Raw genomic sequence first — 19,288 nt, forward strand, 5'->3', positions numbered from 1 at the left:
TTTTAAATAAAAGATCATTTGCATAGTTATCCAACAGTTTCATAAAATCACAGCAACAGTTGACTCAAGGCGCTTTATATTGTAAGGTAAAGACCTTCCAATAATACAGAGAAAATCCCATCAATCAGAGTACCTCCTATGAGCAAGCACATCAGCCACAGTGGAAAAGAAAAACTACCTTTTAACAGGAAGGACCTTCTGGCAGAACCAGGCACAGGGAGGGGCAGCAATCTGTTGCCCTGCTTGATGGTAAGGGGAGGGAGACAGGAAAGCCAGATTAATAATAACTCGTAATTAAATACAGAGTGGTGTATAAATAACTAGAAACCCATTTTTGGATTGCCTATTTTCTATCTATCTATCTATCTATCTATCTATCTATCTATCTATCTATCTATCTATCTATCTATCTATCTGTCTGTCTGTCTGTCTGTCTGTCTGTCTGTCTGTCTGTCTGTCTATTCAAAACCATGAGGCAGTGGTGTTTTTCCAGTATTTATAACACGCTGTGTATTAACTATACAGCAATATAAACATGATCTACTGATCATGATATAACTGATATATATATATATGTGTGTCGTTTTTAAAGGATCTAACTTACATGTTGTTAAAAGTCAACACAATTAAATTAATTTGCTTTTCTTTCACTTCATGTTACCCCTAAGAAGAAATTTCACAAATGGACAAGGCACACCTGTGAAGTGAAAACCATTTCAGGTGACTACATTATGAAGCTCATTGAGAGAAAGCCAAGGGTTTGCAGCAGTGTCAACAAAGCAAAGGGTGGCTACTTTAAGGAATCAAAAATATAAGACATATTTAGAGTAATTTAACAATATATATATATCTTGCTTCATATATTTGATGTGTTCTGTATGTATCTACAACGTAGGAAGTAGTAAAAATAAAGAAAAGCCATTAAATGAGAAGGTGTGTTTCTCTTTAGCCTGCCCTTGGCCCTTGGAAGCACACTATAAAGACAAAGGCTTGTTTTGAGTGAGGCTTGATCAGGCACATTTTTAGCGTTGAACTGAAGAACAATGAGGCTCTGCAGCTGGAGTCCCAGGTGGAGCTCCAGTGCCAAGAAGTTTTTTTTTCTAAGCTTTCCATGACAGGCAGATTAAAACTATCCGTGGAAAAAAAACGCCCCCCGAGGGAGACATGTAAATGCGAGTCCCACTGGAAAAATACACTTCCACACTTCTACCAAAGCACTGTAGGCAGTGTTCAACATGGAGGAGAGATAAGTGACCGGTAAAAGTCCCTGTGACGTTGCCAGTGAGGCGGGGAAGGCCTTTTTTTTTTCTTTTTTTGAGATTCAAATCCAAACTGACATCATGTTGCTCCTGCCTGTTTGAACTGGTATATAAAGAAGATAAACTGACACATTTTAAACAATACAATAACGTTTTCTTCCTGCACCTGTCAGCCAGGAACTGGTGCACATACACACACAGGACAACAATACAAGGACAGAACATTGTGAATACAAAGAGTAGCTTATACGCAACAAATGAAAAACCGCAGCACACAATTAATTTCAGTGGACTGCCCTAACATGTGTGTTCTGTGCAGTTCGTTCATTTTGATTTTTTTAGCATAAAGTTCCGAACCTTACATGTAAAACATGGAGTGGAAGTAAAGCGAATGAATTTGTGTGTTGACTTTTAACAACAAGTACCTTGGATCCTTTATAAAAATGTATATATTATTATTAGATTACCGATCTTGGAAAGAGATGAGAATACCATCATGTATATGTTTGTATCGTTAATACGTAGCCTTTGGTTGGCTTAGCATAAATACTAGAATTAAAGGTATAAGGAAAGGGCAACATCGCCTCAGGGCAAGAAGGTCCTGGTTTTGGGTTCTTTCCAGGTACTCCAGTTTCCGCCCACAGTCCCACAGCACGTTAGGTTAATGGCTGACTTAACTGACCGTAGGTGTGAGCATGAATGGTTGTACCCAGCCTCCTGCTGGGGTACGGGATAGGCTCAGGCCCAACCATAGCCATGAGTTGGATAAGTGGAGCAAAAATGGATGGGTGGTGGTATAATGTACAGTCTAATGTGAAGCGTCTTAGATCCTCCCCTCAAACCTGGTTAAATGACTCTATATATACGAGATTTACGTCTTATCTGTCCTCAATTTGAGAGGAGGTGGAAAAAAGATAAGCTTCAGGTATCCCTGGACATTTTACGTAGCTGCCGCACTATATATCGGGACGCTGTTAAGACTTCTAAAGCTGCTTTTTTGTCCGACTTCATCGTGACTAATAGCCATAACCCCCGGGCCCTGTTTAAAATGTTCAATTCTGCCATCAGTCCTTGCCCTGATAAACTAGACTTTGCCTCCCCAGCTCTCTGTGAGCAATTTTTCAATTATTTTATGAGGAAAATCTCACTTCTAAAAACCTCACTCTCTCATCCATTGTGGTGAATCCTCTTCCTTGTGGTAGATCTCCGTCCAACTTCTACCAGAACCAATCTCACTTTCTACTTTTAAAAGTATAATTAATCAATTGAGAAGTTCGAACTCTCCTCGGCTCACCGAGGTGACCGTAGTGCTAAAGAGTGAAAAAGAGCCACAATCGTGCCTATCCCTGAGATCTCTACAGCTCAGATGGTGAGGTGAGGTGGTGAGGTGGGTGGGCATGGTTGGGGTGGGGGGTGGCGGTTGTGTTTGTGAAAAAAATTTGTATTAATTCAAAATTAAAGTGCATCCCCTCACTCGCTAGATCTATTTGTTTAACCCAAAGTTTGCATATGTATTGCATATGAACACTTAACAATGAACATTTTCAGAATGCACTAAAAGAAACGATTTTGAGTTTCTTATTATCAGTAGTTATTATACATTATTAGGCATGGATGGATTTTAGTGCTCGTATTTGAATGATCTTTAATTGCGTTGATATTCCTGGTTTAATCTGCTTTACACTGGTGTAATTACCTCAGTCTTTTATTGTCTGAAAGCAGTCAAGACTCAGAGTTTCTGTTTGTGCTTTAGTGTTTTGTGAGATTTGACCCGGACAATAATAATATATAAATTTGTGTATTTTAGCAGTGCATTTAGGTAGGTGGGGTTATTATTTAAGAGTCCCCTGTCTTCATGCTAAGTCAAGCTGCTGCTGATCAGCCTTAAGAGTGGTGCTGTCTCTTCCATGAAGGAAATTATTATGACTACTGGGAAAAACGTTGAATTATACCTCAAATCTACTTTAGAGTGTTTGGAAAGTGTGGGAATTCTGTTTTAATGTCTCAGAAACAACAAAAACAAATGTGTGCAGGTGTGTGGGTGTAAGTGTGTGTGTGTGCGCGCACTGCAGGAGGTAAAGGGGTTAACACCCCTCCTCTCCCACTGAAGCACAAGATTCTCACACCCAAAACATTCAGCTGATCTTAAGCATCTGCCATCTGCTTAGATAACAGAGAAAAACAGTCTTTATATAAAAAACACATTTGACTGAATTCATACATTACAATACGTGAGTCCACAACATACACAGAAGGGGAGGCACAATCGTCACAGCCCTGCTGCTATCATGGGCATATAACGGTCCACAGCTCTAGCTCACAGGGTTTTTGCTGTTTCAAATCTTTCCCCTACTTAGGTGGAGGGGGAAGGGGTGTGTTGGTGTTCCTCCTGCTTTATGGGGCTTATTTAAAAGCCCAGAGGTGCCACTCCTGGTCACTCCCAGGTTTTCTTCTTGAACTGGCTCCTGGCTGTTTTACACCTCCAGGAGGGACTATTATCCTGTCAAGGGGCTACTTCTCACAGCAGTGTGATGCTTCACCCCGTGAAAATCACACCCTTCTGCTTTTTGTTTTTTGGTCTGTACCACATGGAGTTCACACGAGGGTCTGACTTGAATTTACAGAGTCGCCATGAAAAGGCCCTACAAGAATAAGGCCTAAAAAGAGGAAACAGAAGTGAAAGGTGGCGATGACTTGTGAGTGTCCTAGGCGTTAATCTGATAGGCAGTTAGACAATTATTGGTGTATTAACATTTATAATGTAACGCTTTAAAAAAAATACACACTGTATAGGTAGACACTTTACTGATGCCACAAGGGTTATTATAGTAATTACAGTGTTACAGCTGCAGGATAAAAAGAATACAATTAATGCAATAACAATATATTGATTGTCATTCAGTTGATGAGGTAACCTTGAAAAACTGTTCTGAAAACAGGTCTGGTATGCCAACAGTGATATTTCAGACTTCTGTGGTAAACGTGACCTACTGCTCCTAAGAGATGAAGGTGCAAGTAGATATGAGGAAGTGAAAATACTTTTAGGAAAAGGGTGTAGATCTTTATTTTACACTTACACACACACACACACACAGTCCATCTTATACACATATACGACTGTTGCCTTATAAAACTGTGCTGAGACTTTTGTTTTCTCACAGAGATTACATTCAAAAGCAATTCATGGAAAAAAAACAACAACAATGAGCCAACAAAGAACAGGACATGGTGTACATTTGAATCACTTGTAAAAACTGATGCGTGGACCCAAAAGTTTGTGAGTACTGCTGCCCCCTAGTGGTAAAACTAAACAACTAAACACAAACTTTTAAAGACGAGCAAATACTACCAATATCTATGTAATTAATGAATATTGGTTTGTTATATTCTATGAATTTCTTTTTTTTTTCTTTTTTTTTTGGGGGGGGGGGGGGGGGGGGGACAAAAACAAATACACAATAGAGCGTGCTAATTGTGCCAAAATACACAAACTTGTATAATTTGTGGAATTCTAAGCATATAAAAAAAAACTATAAGGTTAAATATTATTTTTATGATCTTACATTACAAGTTACATTTCAAGTTAAAGAATTTGGCTTTTTAGGTTTAAACAAGTAGTCAAGACCAGTGTTTTATTTATTTAAATTAATCATGTAACACAGTACAAAATTATGACACCATTATCCTTGAAAGCAAAACATTAAGAAATGCAATGTTTATAAAATACACCTAAGATGTGTCAACACAAACAAGGAAGAGGCTAAAAGAAAAACATGGTGAATGACCTCAGGTGTTCCTGTATGACATGTGCTTCATTGGCACTTTGAAAGAATCTCCTGACAGCTTTTGTAGACTTTCACCAAGCAGTTCAGCCTTGGCTTTGAACTCTAAAGGGAAAAAAATAGAGTTAATTCAAAACAGGTTCCTATGAATGACACCACATCAACAGCCCTGCAGGTAATCAAGTCACTAAACAGGCTCTTGAGATATGTTCATCCTCACCTGAAACAATGGCACAACACTTGACACTGCATCGGGCTCTGAGGGGTCCTTCAACAGTACACAGAGGTAGTAGATGATCTGATGCTGAAATAAAAGCATTAGACGTTAATCCAATCTTTCGTGGCAAACTGTAGAATAACTACATGAGAAAATGTCAACATGTCACACAAGTACAGAGGCACAGGTTCACCAACGCACCATGTAAATAGCTTCATTGATGACGATATCCTTGATCTTGCTCATCTCAATGAAAGTGGTTATCTCGCGGCCCGAGGCATAGCTGGAGGACACCTGGATGCCTAAGGAGCCAATGACGAGAAGGGACTCGTGGTCTACCTTCACAAAGTGGATGTGAAGCATCATGCCAATAAGGGTGACAAGAATAGCGCCAGACAGAACGGCAGTGTTCTGCAAGAGAGGAAAAGTATTCAATTTAAAATAATCATTGTAAGTTAAAATAATATACAACCATTCAAAAGTACCTAATGCTAGCAACAGAATGACATTATATACAGAACATCTACATACTGAGTTGGAGAGCTAAACAAAACTTTGAGCGCACTTCTGCGCGATGCCAATTTGCAGGATACTAATGGTGTGGCATCCAGTCTATTCTGAGTCCAACAGAAGAGGAAGAGGAAATGCTGATAGAGAGATATCCTAGTGAAGGGATCAGCAAACAATGGCCGATGCACCTTAAAAGTGACTTTTATCACACACTTCCGGAAAGAAACCACGCTCAGTTGGAAAAAACAGAAATGATGTGAGACAAAACAAAAGTAAACATCTAACTATCTTTTCATCACTGGAAAAGTCTCAAAGTGTATATATATTTATCCCAGAGCCATTAAAAAAATGCTGCAAAATTAGGGCGACTACATTAAGACTTTCTTGTAAAATACTGGCCCCTTGTGGTGGGCCAGTATTTTGTAATTCTGATTACAACAAGTATCTTTAAGAAAGAAAGAAAGAAAGAAAGAAAGAAAGAAAGAAATGTATTCTGCCTTCTTTTTGCTGCTCCGTTTAGGGGTCACCATAGCAGATCATCTGTCTCTATCAAACCCTATCCCGCCTATGTCACACCAATCCTCTTCATGTAAATCCATTAATCTTCTCTATGGTCTTCCTCATTTCCTCCTGCCTGCGAGCTCCATATTCAACATCCTTTATCTGATATATATCTACCTAATGGTGGTGGTGGTTACCACTGTTCTCTTACAGCAAGAGGGTACCACCACCCCCCATCTGGAGGGGGCCTTACTGTGTGGAGTATGAATGTTCTCCCCATATCAGCGTGGGTTCTCTCCGGGTACCCAGACTTCCTCCCACAGTCCAAAAACATGCAGTTAGTTGGGTTAGGTTAATTGGTGATTCTAAATTGCTCAGAGGTGTGCAACCCCTGCGGCACTGAATTGGAAAAGTCAGGCAGCCAGGAGGTAGCCTGGGATCGAACCACCGACCTTCTGATCAGTGGCTGACCTGCTCTGCCACCTGAGCTACAGCCACCCACATCAGTCTATGGACACTCCTGCCTGACCGTCATCATCGCAAACAAGAAGGGGCTCAGAGCATCATCTTACCTGGGTGAAGAAGAACACTGCATATGCCAGAAGCCACACGGAGCAGGTGTATGCCATCACTTTGCCCATGGACACTTTTGGGGAGCTGATAATGAACTCCCTGCAAAAGCTGGAGTGAGTCTGACAGTCCAGAGAGATTGGTTTACCGCTAATGTCAGTGAAGGCTTCGTCTTCCATGACGACTGAACAGCGAAACGAGGTGAATGAGCATAAAAGACGAGTGATGACCTTTGTATGGTGTCAACACGGTTACCCTGTCAAGTTAGCACCGAGCTAGCATTAATTGTTGCTAGCTCGGAAATAGACCGGGGCAGCAGCACATTAAGACAGGCGGTGATAAATTTATAATGATGACGAAAAGAGAAAACTGCTTGAAGTACTATGCTTTAAATAAATTAAAAGGGAAAAATAGCTAAAGAGCTGAATTAAAGAGTCAACTACAACTGTAGTGGTGCCACAATCCATCCCCACTCATGTGGCTGCACTGTTTTGACACCGGGGTGTCCAGAAAGGGTGCGGGGCTCTCGCATACACAAAAGCAAAAGACCGCGAAAAAACTAGTTCATAAAACAACTAAATGTACTTTAATGCATAGAACAACTTGTAAGTGTAACATTTATTATTATTCGTTTGATATCAACGAGATACGTGTCAGCTTCAGCTTCTGTCTCCGTCTCAGCTTGTGCCTCCGGCCCACGCTGGTGTAGAATAAAAACAGACCCTATAGTCGCTTGAAAAAGCAAAGCATTGTGGGCAACGATTGATTTTTCGTCGATATCTCCGTCGATAACTCAAGCTGGTCCACAGCTTTCGTCAAACAGTCTGTAAAAGTCAAATGCGGGGTATACGTTGGTGTATGTGCCATAAACAGGTTACAAACAGCTCGTCTTTAGCAAGCGCTTTTCCATGTCACTTGCAAGGCCTTCGTTTCCCAAAATGCTTTGTGTTTCCGTGACTTTTGACCTCTGGATAAAAACAAGCCGATCAGCTGATGTAAAAGCAGCAACATCTACAGGGGTCTGACACAATAACAGCTTGCTAACTTTGCCCCCCCGCCAGCGTCAGCTCTCCGTGGCATTCGGCGGTATGGTGTTAGGTAGTGTACGTGTCCACTTTTAGACTGTGTCGATTCAGCAGGTTATTTAACGAGACAGCCGTCGGACTGGTAGCAACTGTTAGGTCAGTCGACTCAAAAGAAGGTTGTTTGTTTCAGGAGTGTCTCTTTGTGTGAATGCTGTTAGCTAATGAATCTTTACTACTGAGTTTTAATGCCTGTTTTTAGGCATTTTTAATGTATAGAACAGTGTGGGATACTCTCATGTAGAAAGTTAGCGTTACCAGAACAAGAAAACAGATACCGGCCAGCTATTGTTAGCTACAGAGCTGTTGTAAACAAAGGTAAACAAACTAGTCCGAGTTTTGTGTGTTTAATTTTGCTGTTTTAATAAACTGAATATCCCCATTAAAAAGCAAGGAGAGAGAAAAGGGGCATGGATTGCTATCGTTTTGTTGACAGTACTGCTCATGAGTGAATTTGTTTTTGGTTTATTTCAGTATTTTAACAAAACAGGTTATCTGACATCTGGTTATATAGATTCACAAAACGGTGCCATAACCTTGTGCCGTCCCAATTACCCACAGTAATCCTTTATACTTGTTTTCATACCAGGGGATTCCTGACCTCACAGGTTTGAGATGAGTGGTCAAGGTCCAGCTGTAAACAAAGGAATGAGCACCATCCTGGTCTGTCAGGAGAGCTATGCCTGTGGGGGCTCGGACGAGGCTGTGTTCGAATGCGATGAGTGTGGCAGCTTGCAGTGTGCCCGCTGTGAACTGGAGCTACATCGGCAGGAGCGCATGAGGAATCACGACCGGGTTCGGGTCGCCTCGGGCCACGTTCCTTTCTGTGACTCCTGCAAAGGGGATGGCAGCTGCTCTGGGAGACTCAGAGCGGTGGTCCGCTGCCAGGGCTGTAAGATCAACCTGTGTTTGGATTGCCAAAAACGCACCCATGGGGGAGTCAACAAGAGGAAGCACCCTCTGGTATCTTACCCACCTGCCAAAGCTCCTCAAGAGAACAGTGTCAGTGATGGGGAGAGTGAAATGGAAATCCTCAAATCCAAACTGGAGAAGGTGCGCAGCTTCCTGCTAGTGGATGAGAAGGAGGAAATGCAGGTAAGCACTTGTTGAGGTACTCGGCGTTTGATGGTGTTTTATTAATGATGCGTTACAACCATTGAGCTGATCTTGTCTGCATTCTCAGGTGAAGGATGAGGAGGACTTTGTCAGCAGACTGGGTTGTAGTCCAGATGAGCTCCTCAAGGTGGTCTCCATTTTTGGGAACACTGGTGAGGGAAAATCCTACACCCTGAACCATACGTTCTTTCTTGGGAGAGAAGTGTTCAAGACGTCTCCCACTCAGGAGTCCTGCACTGTGGGTGTTTGGGCAGCTATGGACCCTCTGCATCGGGTTGTAGTCATCGATACAGAGGGACTGCTTGGAGCTGGTATGAAATTATTAATTTACTTAATATTATGAAACAAACGGGGGTAGAAGCAGGCAGGCATTCATGATTCTTTTTTTAAACTTATCAGGGGCTAATCAGGGTCAGAGAACTCGGCTGCTCCTCAAGGTCCTGGCTATCTCTGATGTGGTAATCTACCGGACACACGCTGACCGTCTCCATGACGATCTCTTCAAGTTCCTTGGTGATGCATCAGATGCCTACCTGAAACATTTCACTAGAGAATTAAAGGCAACTACCAATCGCTGTGGTCTTGATGTACCGTTGTCCACTCTGGGCCCCGCGGTGATCATCTTCCACGAGACTGTCCACACCAATCTACTAGGATCAGGTGCATCAAAGAAGTTTGTCTCATCTCAGTGTTTTTCAAAAATAAGCACACAAACCACCGCCTCATTCCTTTGTCTCCATCTGTATGTGTACCCCAAATTCAGACACGCCATCAGAATCTGCTGAGCGCCTTATCCAGGAGCGTTTCAGGAAGCTGGGCTTATTTCCGGAAGCATTCAGCTCCATCCAGTATCGTGGGACTCGAACCTACAACCCTCCCACGGACTTCAGTGGTTTGCTCCGCAGCCTGGAGCAGCAGCTGGACAACAATACGACACGCTCGCCACGATCTGCCAGTGTCATCTTCAAGGCCCTGCAGGTAGCAGTGCTTACATTTAAGTATGTTTTGGCATAGCCAATGGAAATGTGTTTATACCTTTCCCATCTCCACCTGTGGCCTTCTTTCAGGCCCTGAGTGAGCGCTTCAGTGGGGAGATTCCAGATGAACATATGACCAGTAACTCCTTCTTTCCAGATGAATACTTTACCTGCTCCAGCATCTGCCTCAGTTGTGGGTACGTGTTCATGCTTTGCTAAAAAAAATATCAAAAATACTTTAAGTCAGATTTCTACAGCATCATCACTGCCAGTACCTTTTACTTTTACTTATTTATAAAACTTGCTGGGCACCAACTTTCAGGTCAGGCTGTAAGAGGAGCATGAATCACCTAAAGGAAGGTCTTGACCATGAAGCCAAACACCGCTGCCGGTACTCTGCACAGTACGACAACCGCATCTACACATGCAAGGCAAGTACAAACATACATCTATGCCACATTTGAAGTATACCTGCTTGACAAGGTTCTGAGCAACTGTGCTGAACTTCTCAGGCCTGCTACGAAAGGGGAAAGGAAGTCATAGTGGTTCCCAAAACGACGGCCTCGTCTGACTCGCCGTGGTTTGGCTTGGCCATCTACGCTTGGTCAGGGTGAGTCCTGCGAGTATAGAATGATTTTTCATAAATATCTTCATATGTCCCTTTAAAGTTTATGAAAAAATGAGCACAGTTGATATAAAAAGTGTGTGGCACCTCTGGAACCTTTCCTCCCTGTGCTGAAACTGAGATGGTTTTGTCTTTTTACAGGTATGTCATTGAGTGTCCCAACTGTTCAGTGATCTACAGAAGCAGGCAGTACTGGTATGGAAACCAGGACCCAGTGGAAACAGTGGTCAGAACAGAAATCCAGCACATCTGGCCTGGGGTAAGGCCACAGTGAATTCACTTAAACCGCTGAAATCTAAAAGCTCAGTTTTTGTTTGCTTTGAGTCATATGAATTTGGCCACTTTGAGGCGAGTGGCTTATACTGTATGTTAATATCCAGAAAAGTAACGCCGCGTGTTCTCCTGGAACATGTTGATCTAAGCATAATTAGTCACAAGTCTGAATATAGCAGTGCAAACGCCAGCTGGTAAGGCAGGCATTGTATTTCTGTCAGCACTGTTGTCAGTATTTAGTGATAATTGTGAGGGACGCTTGTATAAACACAACTTCTATGGCGTACTGTAATTATGTGTTTTTACACTGTTCTTTGCAGTCGGATGGCTTTTTGAAAGACAACAACAACGCTGCTCAGAGGTTGTTGGACGGAGTCAAATACATTTCTCAGTCTGTGTCTGAACTCAGCGTCAAGCCTGCCAAAGCGGTCACTTCCTGGCTCACTGACCAGATTGCTCCTGCCTACTGGAAATCCAATTCCCTCATCCTGGTATGCAACCAATACTTAGCTAACTATATATAAGGAATCACAGGGCCAGAATGTGTAGTTGTGAAGGAAACATCACTTGTGTAAGTAAAACATTTTCTTGGTGATAGCCCATCGAGACAATGTAGGTTGACATTTGACATGCTGCAGTGTTCCTGTTATGTTACTGTTATGCCGATAAATCGCATTACTTATTATTGTGCCGTAGAAATGTCATAAATGTGGGGAGGAGTTCCAGCCCAACGACACCAAGCACCACTGCCGTGCCTGCGGAGAGGGCTTCTGTGACGCCTGCTCCTCCAAAACCCGGCCGGTCCCTGAGAGGGGCTGGGGTCTTGCGCCTGTTAGGGTCTGCGATGCGTGTTTCCACAACAGAGGAATTCCAACTGGTACGCAAATGAGTCTCTCTGTGGGAGTTTAAGAGTCCGGTATTGTTTGCCGGGCTGGTTCAGGCTGTTTTAATGTTCACAACATGATATGATTTGATGTGTGCATGTTGTAGAGTTGCTGGATGCTGCGTTGGAGGAGGAGGGAGGCACCCTGATAGCGAGGAAGGTTGGAGAAGCTGTCCAGAACACTTTGGGGGCTGTAGTTGGTGCCATCGATATACCTCTTGGTAAGCATAGGATCTAAAAAATAATATAGCGAGCAAGAGAAACAACGTTTAAAAAAAAAAAAAAAAAAAGAGTGAGAGAAATAAAAATTTGTTTCCAGGCCTAGTGAAGGACGCAGCTCGGCCGGCCTACTGGGTGCCAGATCAGGACATCCACTCTTGTTGCGAGTGCCAAAGGGAGTTCTCACCACGTCTCTCCATCCACCACTGTCGCGCCTGTGGGCAGGGCGTGTGCGATGACTGCTCCCAGGAGCGGCGCCCCGTGCCGTCCCGTGGATGGGACCACCCCGTGAGGGTCTGCAACGGCTGCAACCAGAAAACAGGGGAACTCTAGCAGGACTCAATAGAGCAATTAAAGATGCCAGCGTTTGTGGAAACTGGAATCTGCGACATCTTGAGTCTAACAGGTTTCATTGGGGGTATTTTTGTTTTTCTGGATGCCTCTAGACCGTACAGGTGGGACTCGTGTATTATTTGTTAGTTCTGGCCTCCTGTAACATCAGTCCATCGATCGCTTTTCTCTTTAATATGCCTATAATTTACACTGTGAAGACAGGCCAGAGCAAGACTTGAATATTATAAGGACAGGAGAGAAAAACAACAGAGAGATGATCAAAGTGAGTTTTGTACAAGCTTGCTTACAAATGACTTCAGGTAAATTTCCATGTTGCTCTGTAGATCCGTTCAGATTTGTATTCTTGCACACCCTCTATGTGATATGCTAGTACCATTAGCTCCCTTTGCCTGGTTTGGAGCTACATATTTAAGCCTTTTAAAAAATACAAGTACTGACCTTTTTTCTTTTTAATAGCATTTCCAGGTAATCATGTCTTATTAGTTCTAAAATGGTTTGTGCAGGTGATCTGGATGTAATATTTAGGACCAGCTTTAGATAGAACACCTCAAAAGTCATCAACCACATTGAATTCTGATCCCTTTTTTGGAAATACTGAGGTAGATTACCTCTAATTCACCCCTGCTAGAGCTACTTTTCTTTCGTTTTGGCTTCACAGGGACTATATTAGATCATTATATCGGAAGCCACTGATGTACTGTAGCAGCAAGATGCATTCCAACATATATAATTCGTAATTACTACTTAAATAGTCCCATTGATTATTTGTGGTTGTTTGTGAATTTGAATGGGCAGATTTAAAACAAACAAAAAAAACGAGAACAGCCTTAATAATGCTGTCCATGTTAACTGTTTGAATTCTACTTAGTATGCACAGTACATATATGGGAAAAATGTTTACTTTAATAGGGAATTTTTTTAATTGCCTCATTTTATTTTTAAATGTCATAACTGCGTATCAGGACAAATCTGACTAAGGTGGGATTCAATGCAACAGAAACTGCTTTATAGAGTGGCTGGATCACAGTAGGGACTTAACACAGTTGAGGTTTCAAACCATGTTTGAGGCTGGCCCCTCAAAACAGAGATCATTAGTAAGAGTAGTCTTTTACTGTCAGCTCAGGCTGCGTCGCTCTTCTTTGTCAGCAACATTCAAGGTTGCTTGTATTTCAACAGGACTGTACAGAGTATCTGACCTGATTACTATTAAATGAAGATGACACTTGATGCATTCAGGCTTTCTAATGAATATCTTGGTATTATGAGATTTGACTGTGTAGGATTTTTTTTGTTTGTTTGTTTCTTGTTAACGAACTGGAAGAGTTGGTTTGCTTGTGATCAATCAAATAAGCTGAAATAACAGACTTCAACATGAATAATAGATTTATCCTGTCTCAAACAGAGATCAATGACTATAGATATCACATGGAACCAATCAATACCTTGTATTTATGTATGCTCATACATATGTATTAAACAGTGGAATCTTAAGGTGTCTGTGTATGGGTTGAATACAATGCAGTGGGCTAAGGTTTTTAATAAACTTTACTGGGAATCAACAAAGACTATAAAACATGTTGATTTAGTAAACAAACGGTATCATCATTTTCAAATTTCAATCCCAGCACCCTTATTTCCAGTAACAATCAAGGTTAGCTGTGTTTAAAATAAGTGCACTTCTTCTGTAAAAAGAACAGTAAGGAAAACCGAACTGTACCGGTGTGCACATGTGAATGCAGCACTTCCATTTCCTTTTGGCACAAAAACGCAATCATGTGTATGATGAGGCAACTCCCATGAAATTTAAAAGCAGTTCTTTGAGGTCACCACTTCAGTCTAAATTTAGTGTAAATGGTTGTCACATAACATCTTTACCCAGCCACACTCTCTCAAATACACAGTGATACAGCTGGCCTCAGCACTCCTCATTCTTGGTAGTCCGTGTTGTATGGGAAGTAATAGAGGTCGTGTTTGACAGCCATGAGCAGCCCGGGGAGGCCCCTGCTGCCACCCAGGTTAGATGAAAACACAACACTTGGGATCAAGTCATTTGCGGCCGGGTGGGGTGATGGGATGGTTCTCAATAGATGACCGTCCTTAAGGCTCCATAACCTTGTGTAGCAATCCTGACCCACTGTGGAAAGGATGGTAAACAGTGAAATTGCACGCAAAAAAGGTTTATACCAGTGAGAGTATTGAGAGTGTTTCATCCTCTCCTACCTGCTAGCAAAAGCCCTTCACACTCATTGACATGGATGGGAAGGTAGGCATGCTCGTTATGATGACCTTTGTATTCCTGCACTGGCTTTGTGCCTCGCACATCCCACAGCTTAATCTGCAAAGAAATTAGAAAACACACAAAGGCTCAACAGAACTATCCTTGAATTATTACCTAATTTCAAATCATTCCTTTCTGATATTTTCTACCACAGTTTGTCAGTATGGCCTGATGGTTCTGTGTTTACCAAGTCTTTCCGCATGAGGCTAAAACATAAGTAAAATACCCGTAATTAAGAACCTGAAAGTATTATCTTAAAAGAGTCAAGTCAAGAACCTGACCTGGCCCAGCATGTCAGCAGCCAGCAGGTAGTTCTCATCCTGCAGGACGCGTACAGAGGTGATGGCTGATTCTTGATGGAAGCGACTGGCCTTCCAGCTGTGATCTCTGCGGCCGCGCTGTCGGAGGTCGATGCTGAAGATCTCCCCCGATCTGCAACCGTTAAACAGGACAGGAACCTGTGGACGGAAAGGTGTACTTTCTTTTGCTTGGTGTTCTTACAGAGTGCTTCAACAACTTTAAAGTTACAAATGCCTCACCCTAAGGGCAAACTGCTGAGCCAGGACATCACTGCCGACGCTGTACGTCTGTGTTCTGCCCGTCTCTGCATCCTTCACAATCACTCTACGAGACAGGCCTGTCAACACACACATAAACATGATTATTTTAGATGTGTAATTTTCTCCTTTCTATAACGACAGAAATGTTTAGCTGCAGTACTAACCAGTGCTGAACGTCTTGTCAAACTGGGGGTTGAGGCACCAAGCACAAGACCAGGCTGAGGATATCTTAAAGCTGCACAGCATCCCAGGCTGATCTGAACGAGTACAAGAAGTAAGAGGAGAAGGGTGTTGAGGGTAATTGGGAGGTACACAACAACAGCAAAACTGCTTTCAAAACATATTTCAAAATAAAAGTCTTCTAGAATAATAATTCCAAGACTGAAGAAGCTTATTAGAAAAGTATGTTTTACTATACTGCTACCTGGGTCCTTCACAAATGAACTACAGAAAGGCAATGTGACTGCTGCATATTGTGCAAGAACCCTGACAAACCTGGGTTGGAGTTGCTGAAGAGGGAAGCAGGAAGTAAACTCACGCAGCCAGGGGTGTCTGCTACTCCCACCAGACACAGCCTGATAGTTACTTCAGTCAAGGACATACAAGTTTCACCAAAACAGTGAAGAGATGACACGCTGTGACACAGGTGTGCACTTTACAGAGCTAAAATGTTACCATTTTGATGATAGTCACCAAGTGTATTCTTTTGGAAACAACAGCAGTATGAATCCACAAATAATGCAAATGAAACGGACAACTTATAAGTGATCTTTGTTGCCAGGTTAAGCCCTTTATTGGAAGGTTAAGTGAACTAGAGTTAGAGCTCTAATTAAACTGTGGAAGGATACAACACATGAGAATCGGGGTAATTTACCGAAGCCCAGCAGATGGAATTGACCTGAAACATGTTAACCAGATCAGAGTGATTAATATTATTTAAACAGACCAAATGTTTGTAGACACATCATAAAAACAGGCTCCAAGATAAATGTGAGTTCATTAATTTTTATTTCCTGCAGTGTACTAAATAGAAACTACAAAAATGCAAACATATTCTTTGTATTCAGAGAGGGTCTTTTATCTCCAAAGAAATGCTCCTACCTTCCGGTTAGTGAAGTAGAGGTTATCACACATTTCCACAGACAGAGACCCCTTGCTGCTGCTGCTGAAGTTCATGATGCCATACTTGCAGCCGCCATGAGAGACATCGTTGACTGTGAACACTCGCTCACACGCCGAATCCCCCTGAAAAAGAAACGGCAACAAAGAAACAAAGCGTATGCACATCATCAAGTACAGAGAGGCCATTTTTAAAGGTAACCTACTGTGTTCATTTCCAGCGATTAAGAAAAAAAAAGGACTCTAACGTCAACGTTTAACATTCAAAACAATCTTTTTTGTTGTTGTTTTTTTTAAATCATACACAGGGCCTTGGTGGACCCAAATCATCCTCTGGATGAAGCAAACTGTTCTTACTCCCTCTCCCTCCCTTGAAACCAACTATAACAAACATTTATTCTATTGAAACATGTGTTTTGCACTGTGTTTGTGTGTGTTCTCACCACTATGAGTCTGAAGTTGTCAGTGTTCGAGATGCTGTTGTCTGTGCTCTGGATCTCTAGTTTGTGGCGTCTCATTTCACTGACCTTCACCTCATGGACGAGCCTGGAGATAAACAGTAAATGGCCTATATTTGTATAGCGCTTTACTTAGTCCCTAAGGACCCCAAAGCGCTCTACACTACATTCAGTCATTCACACACACAGCAGTAACCATAGTAACAGACTAGCACTGTCTGCAAACAATCTACTAAACCAGGATAATTGATACACTTTTCTCTTAGCTTTCTGACAGTGTCTCTGTAGTAATTTATGTATTTATTTAGACAGTTTGCCTGTAGGATAAAAAGAACTAGAAACTTCCTCATATGCATTTCATTACTTTTTGTTTTTCCATTTATTCATATCATTCCCAGTGATGCAGAGTATTTTCTTTGACTGTATTTATGCATGTTTCTCCATCTTTTTATTACCATTTAAAATAACTTGTCTAAACAGATTAGCATCATTATTAGTGGCCAGCAAAGCTCCGAAGAAAAGTCACTCTACACATGCAGAACTGATTAGCGTTAAAGTTTCTCTTTGTTTCCCATAATCCGTTACAGCTGTGGCTAGGACACGAGAAAAACAGTGTTATGTTGAGTTTTGCGTGCCTGCAGGGCTGTGACACAGTACCTGCAATAGGAATGCTCAGGTAATACACCTAGATGTCGTTTCTGAAGTAGCAGCGAAGTGTTTAGTCCTCTTCTTGGTGCTTTCTGTAAATGACAAGGAAAATGTGCGTACATGTTTACGACCAAGGTTTCTTTCTTTACAACTTCTTAAACATTTATGTCCCAGATTGAAGAAAAGCATGTGCTTCTGCTAAGATCAACTGTGATCTCAAGTGTTTTATTCCTACACAGTTTGCAGTTGTGCTCTAATGCTGTACTGTGATGATGTCATTACAGCTGCTACCATAGCCATAATCCTTTAGTACACTGCATGAGGTTTATGTTAAGCTTTCATCTAGGGGGCATAACTTTAGCATATCAGATGACTGTGTCTGTCTACAGCAACAGGAAAAAGCTTAATGGAATCTTAAAGAATAAATATGATAAAAATGCTAAAAGACAAAGAAGATTAAAAAGATTTGCCCACCACCCTTGATGAGAGACTTACTTTTCTTGTTTTTTCATCTTCTGCCAACATCTTGTTCCTCTCCTTCTCTCTTTCTTTTTGTTGTAGCTGCTCTCTGGTTAGTGGGTTACAGTTGTTGTGCCCGGGCAACAGCCGGAAGTAACGGTTTTTCTCTGGGTCAAAATAGAAACCTGGCAGCTCTGGCAGGAGAAAAGGAGGCAAAAATTAGGCTTGTGCATCTTTCATTGCATCTATTTGATTTTCCAAGTGTACAACAGGAATTTTCCTGTCAATATCCTTCTACTTTAAGTGCTCCTGGACAAGACACTGCATGTAAAACTACTGTTTATGTACATATGTGTTTATTTAAGTGTTGTGCTCTTCTGATGCCTTTAATAATAAGAAATGGGGGCTTCCGAACGCAAACGTGCACTTTCAATGCTGTATGTTACTGACCTGGTGCAGCACTGCTGGCCTTAGAACAAGACGAGGAAGGCAAGGAAGAAGAGGAATGTGAGGCAGGCTGGTTAGCATGGTGTCTCTGAGATGGTCTGTGTGAGGGCCCTGCATCATCACGTTCATACCTTTGAACAGGAAACACACACACACACACACAACAATGATACTGACATACTGATCACTGTCATTACAAACACTGTATACTAGTATGGCACATGCTCCATACTTTAACGTGATATAAGTGTCATTTAACGTAGCTACCACTGTTGTCGGTTTCCTCGGTGCCATCCACGGCGCTGACCAGCACCTTGTCGCGTGTGCGGTCGCTGTCCTTCTCGCCAGTTCCACTTCCTCATTTCTTATGGTTCGGTCTAGAAGTAAAATGGTCCCGACGGCGTGTTGCTTTTCATTCACTTCTCTGTGTTTGGCAGTCCAGGTGTTTACAGGCAGATTACCATCAACACCGTTGGGCTAACGTTAGCTGCACATCTTTCTACACACGTTTTGACACGTTTGCTGGACATTCACCATCGATTAAAGTAAACGACGTATTTATAGGTCGATAAACAAACTTTGAGTTGATACTGTACTGGGTTTACCTTCTTAATAACATGGCACTAACGTGAAAGTAAGTAGTCACTAGCTAGCTAACTCCCGTGTAGTAACGTCCAGCCACGCCATCCCCGCCTCCACACGTCGTTCATTGGTCCATTGAGAACAATAATGTCTGACGTTCTAGACAGCTATTGGTAAGTTTCTCCGCGAGCTCTCGGGATAACCGTGTAGAAAATTACTTTTATTTCACTGGATTCTCGGAAACAGTTGGATATTGAAATACAAAATAAAGTGACTGTTCGACATATATACGTCCTTAACACTATATATTTTAAAGCGGCACCGACTTTAAATTACAAAAAAACAATTAATGTTTGATATGTCGTTGGA

General features: G+C 42.0%; 3 protein-coding genes across 8 annotated transcripts; 1 reads left to right on the top strand and 2 right to left on the bottom strand.

Moving 5' to 3' along the window:
- Positions 1–4,689: 4,689 nt before the first annotated feature.
- Positions 4,690–7,642, bottom strand: pigh (phosphatidylinositol glycan anchor biosynthesis, class H). Its single transcript, XM_006793062.2, has 4 exons — positions 6,842–7,642; positions 5,460–5,669; positions 5,262–5,345; positions 4,690–5,146 (listed from the first exon to the last, which is right to left on the bottom strand). The coding sequence occupies exons 1-4, from the start codon at positions 7,016–7,018 to the stop codon at positions 5,072–5,074; spliced, it is 546 nt and encodes a 181-aa protein (XP_006793125.1). The 5' UTR covers positions 7,019–7,642; the 3' UTR covers positions 4,690–5,071.
- A 150-nt stretch (positions 7,643–7,792) lies between these two features.
- Positions 7,793–13,859, top strand: zfyve1 (zinc finger, FYVE domain containing 1). Of its 5 annotated transcripts, none has more exons than XM_006793064.3 (13): positions 7,793–7,937; positions 8,511–9,016; positions 9,105–9,348; positions 9,437–9,697; positions 9,801–10,015; positions 10,105–10,211; positions 10,337–10,445; positions 10,527–10,624; positions 10,781–10,898; positions 11,233–11,403; positions 11,609–11,789; positions 11,903–12,016; positions 12,115–13,859. In XM_006793064.3, exons 2-13 carry the CDS (start codon positions 8,537–8,539, stop codon positions 12,345–12,347), a joined length of 2,331 nt encoding a protein of 776 aa, XP_006793127.1. In that variant the 5' UTR covers positions 7,793–7,937; positions 8,511–8,536; the 3' UTR covers positions 12,348–13,859. The 5 variants fall into 5 exon arrangements, with proteins under 5 accessions (XP_006793127.1, XP_035764554.1, XP_006793126.1 ...); XM_035908661.2 differs by having other exon boundaries at positions 7,797–8,040; XM_006793063.3 differs by having other exon boundaries at positions 7,797–8,020.
- Positions 13,305–19,112, bottom strand: wdr21 (WD repeat domain 21). Of its 2 annotated transcripts, none has more exons than XM_087851900.1 (13): positions 18,608–19,112; positions 18,341–18,468; positions 17,927–18,084; positions 17,441–17,523; positions 16,769–16,871; positions 16,308–16,451; positions 16,055–16,104; positions 15,702–15,781; positions 15,371–15,463; positions 15,186–15,283; positions 14,928–15,104; positions 14,589–14,703; positions 13,305–14,502 (listed from the first exon to the last, which is right to left on the bottom strand). In XM_087851900.1, the coding sequence occupies exons 1-13, from the start codon at positions 18,697–18,699 to the stop codon at positions 14,294–14,296; spliced, it is 1,530 nt and encodes a 509-aa protein (XP_087708026.1). In that variant the 5' UTR covers positions 18,700–19,112; the 3' UTR covers positions 13,305–14,293. The 2 variants fall into 2 exon arrangements, with proteins under 2 accessions (XP_087708026.1, XP_006793128.2); XM_006793065.3 differs by having other exon boundaries at positions 18,605–19,106.
- Between the last annotated feature and the right edge of the window lie 176 nt (positions 19,113–19,288).

Source organism: Neolamprologus brichardi, chromosome 15, assembly GCF_056152115.1.
Source record: "Neolamprologus brichardi isolate AB-2024 chromosome 15, ASM5615211v1, whole genome shotgun sequence".
NCBI lineage: Eukaryota > Metazoa > Chordata > Actinopteri > Cichliformes > Cichlidae > Neolamprologus > Neolamprologus brichardi.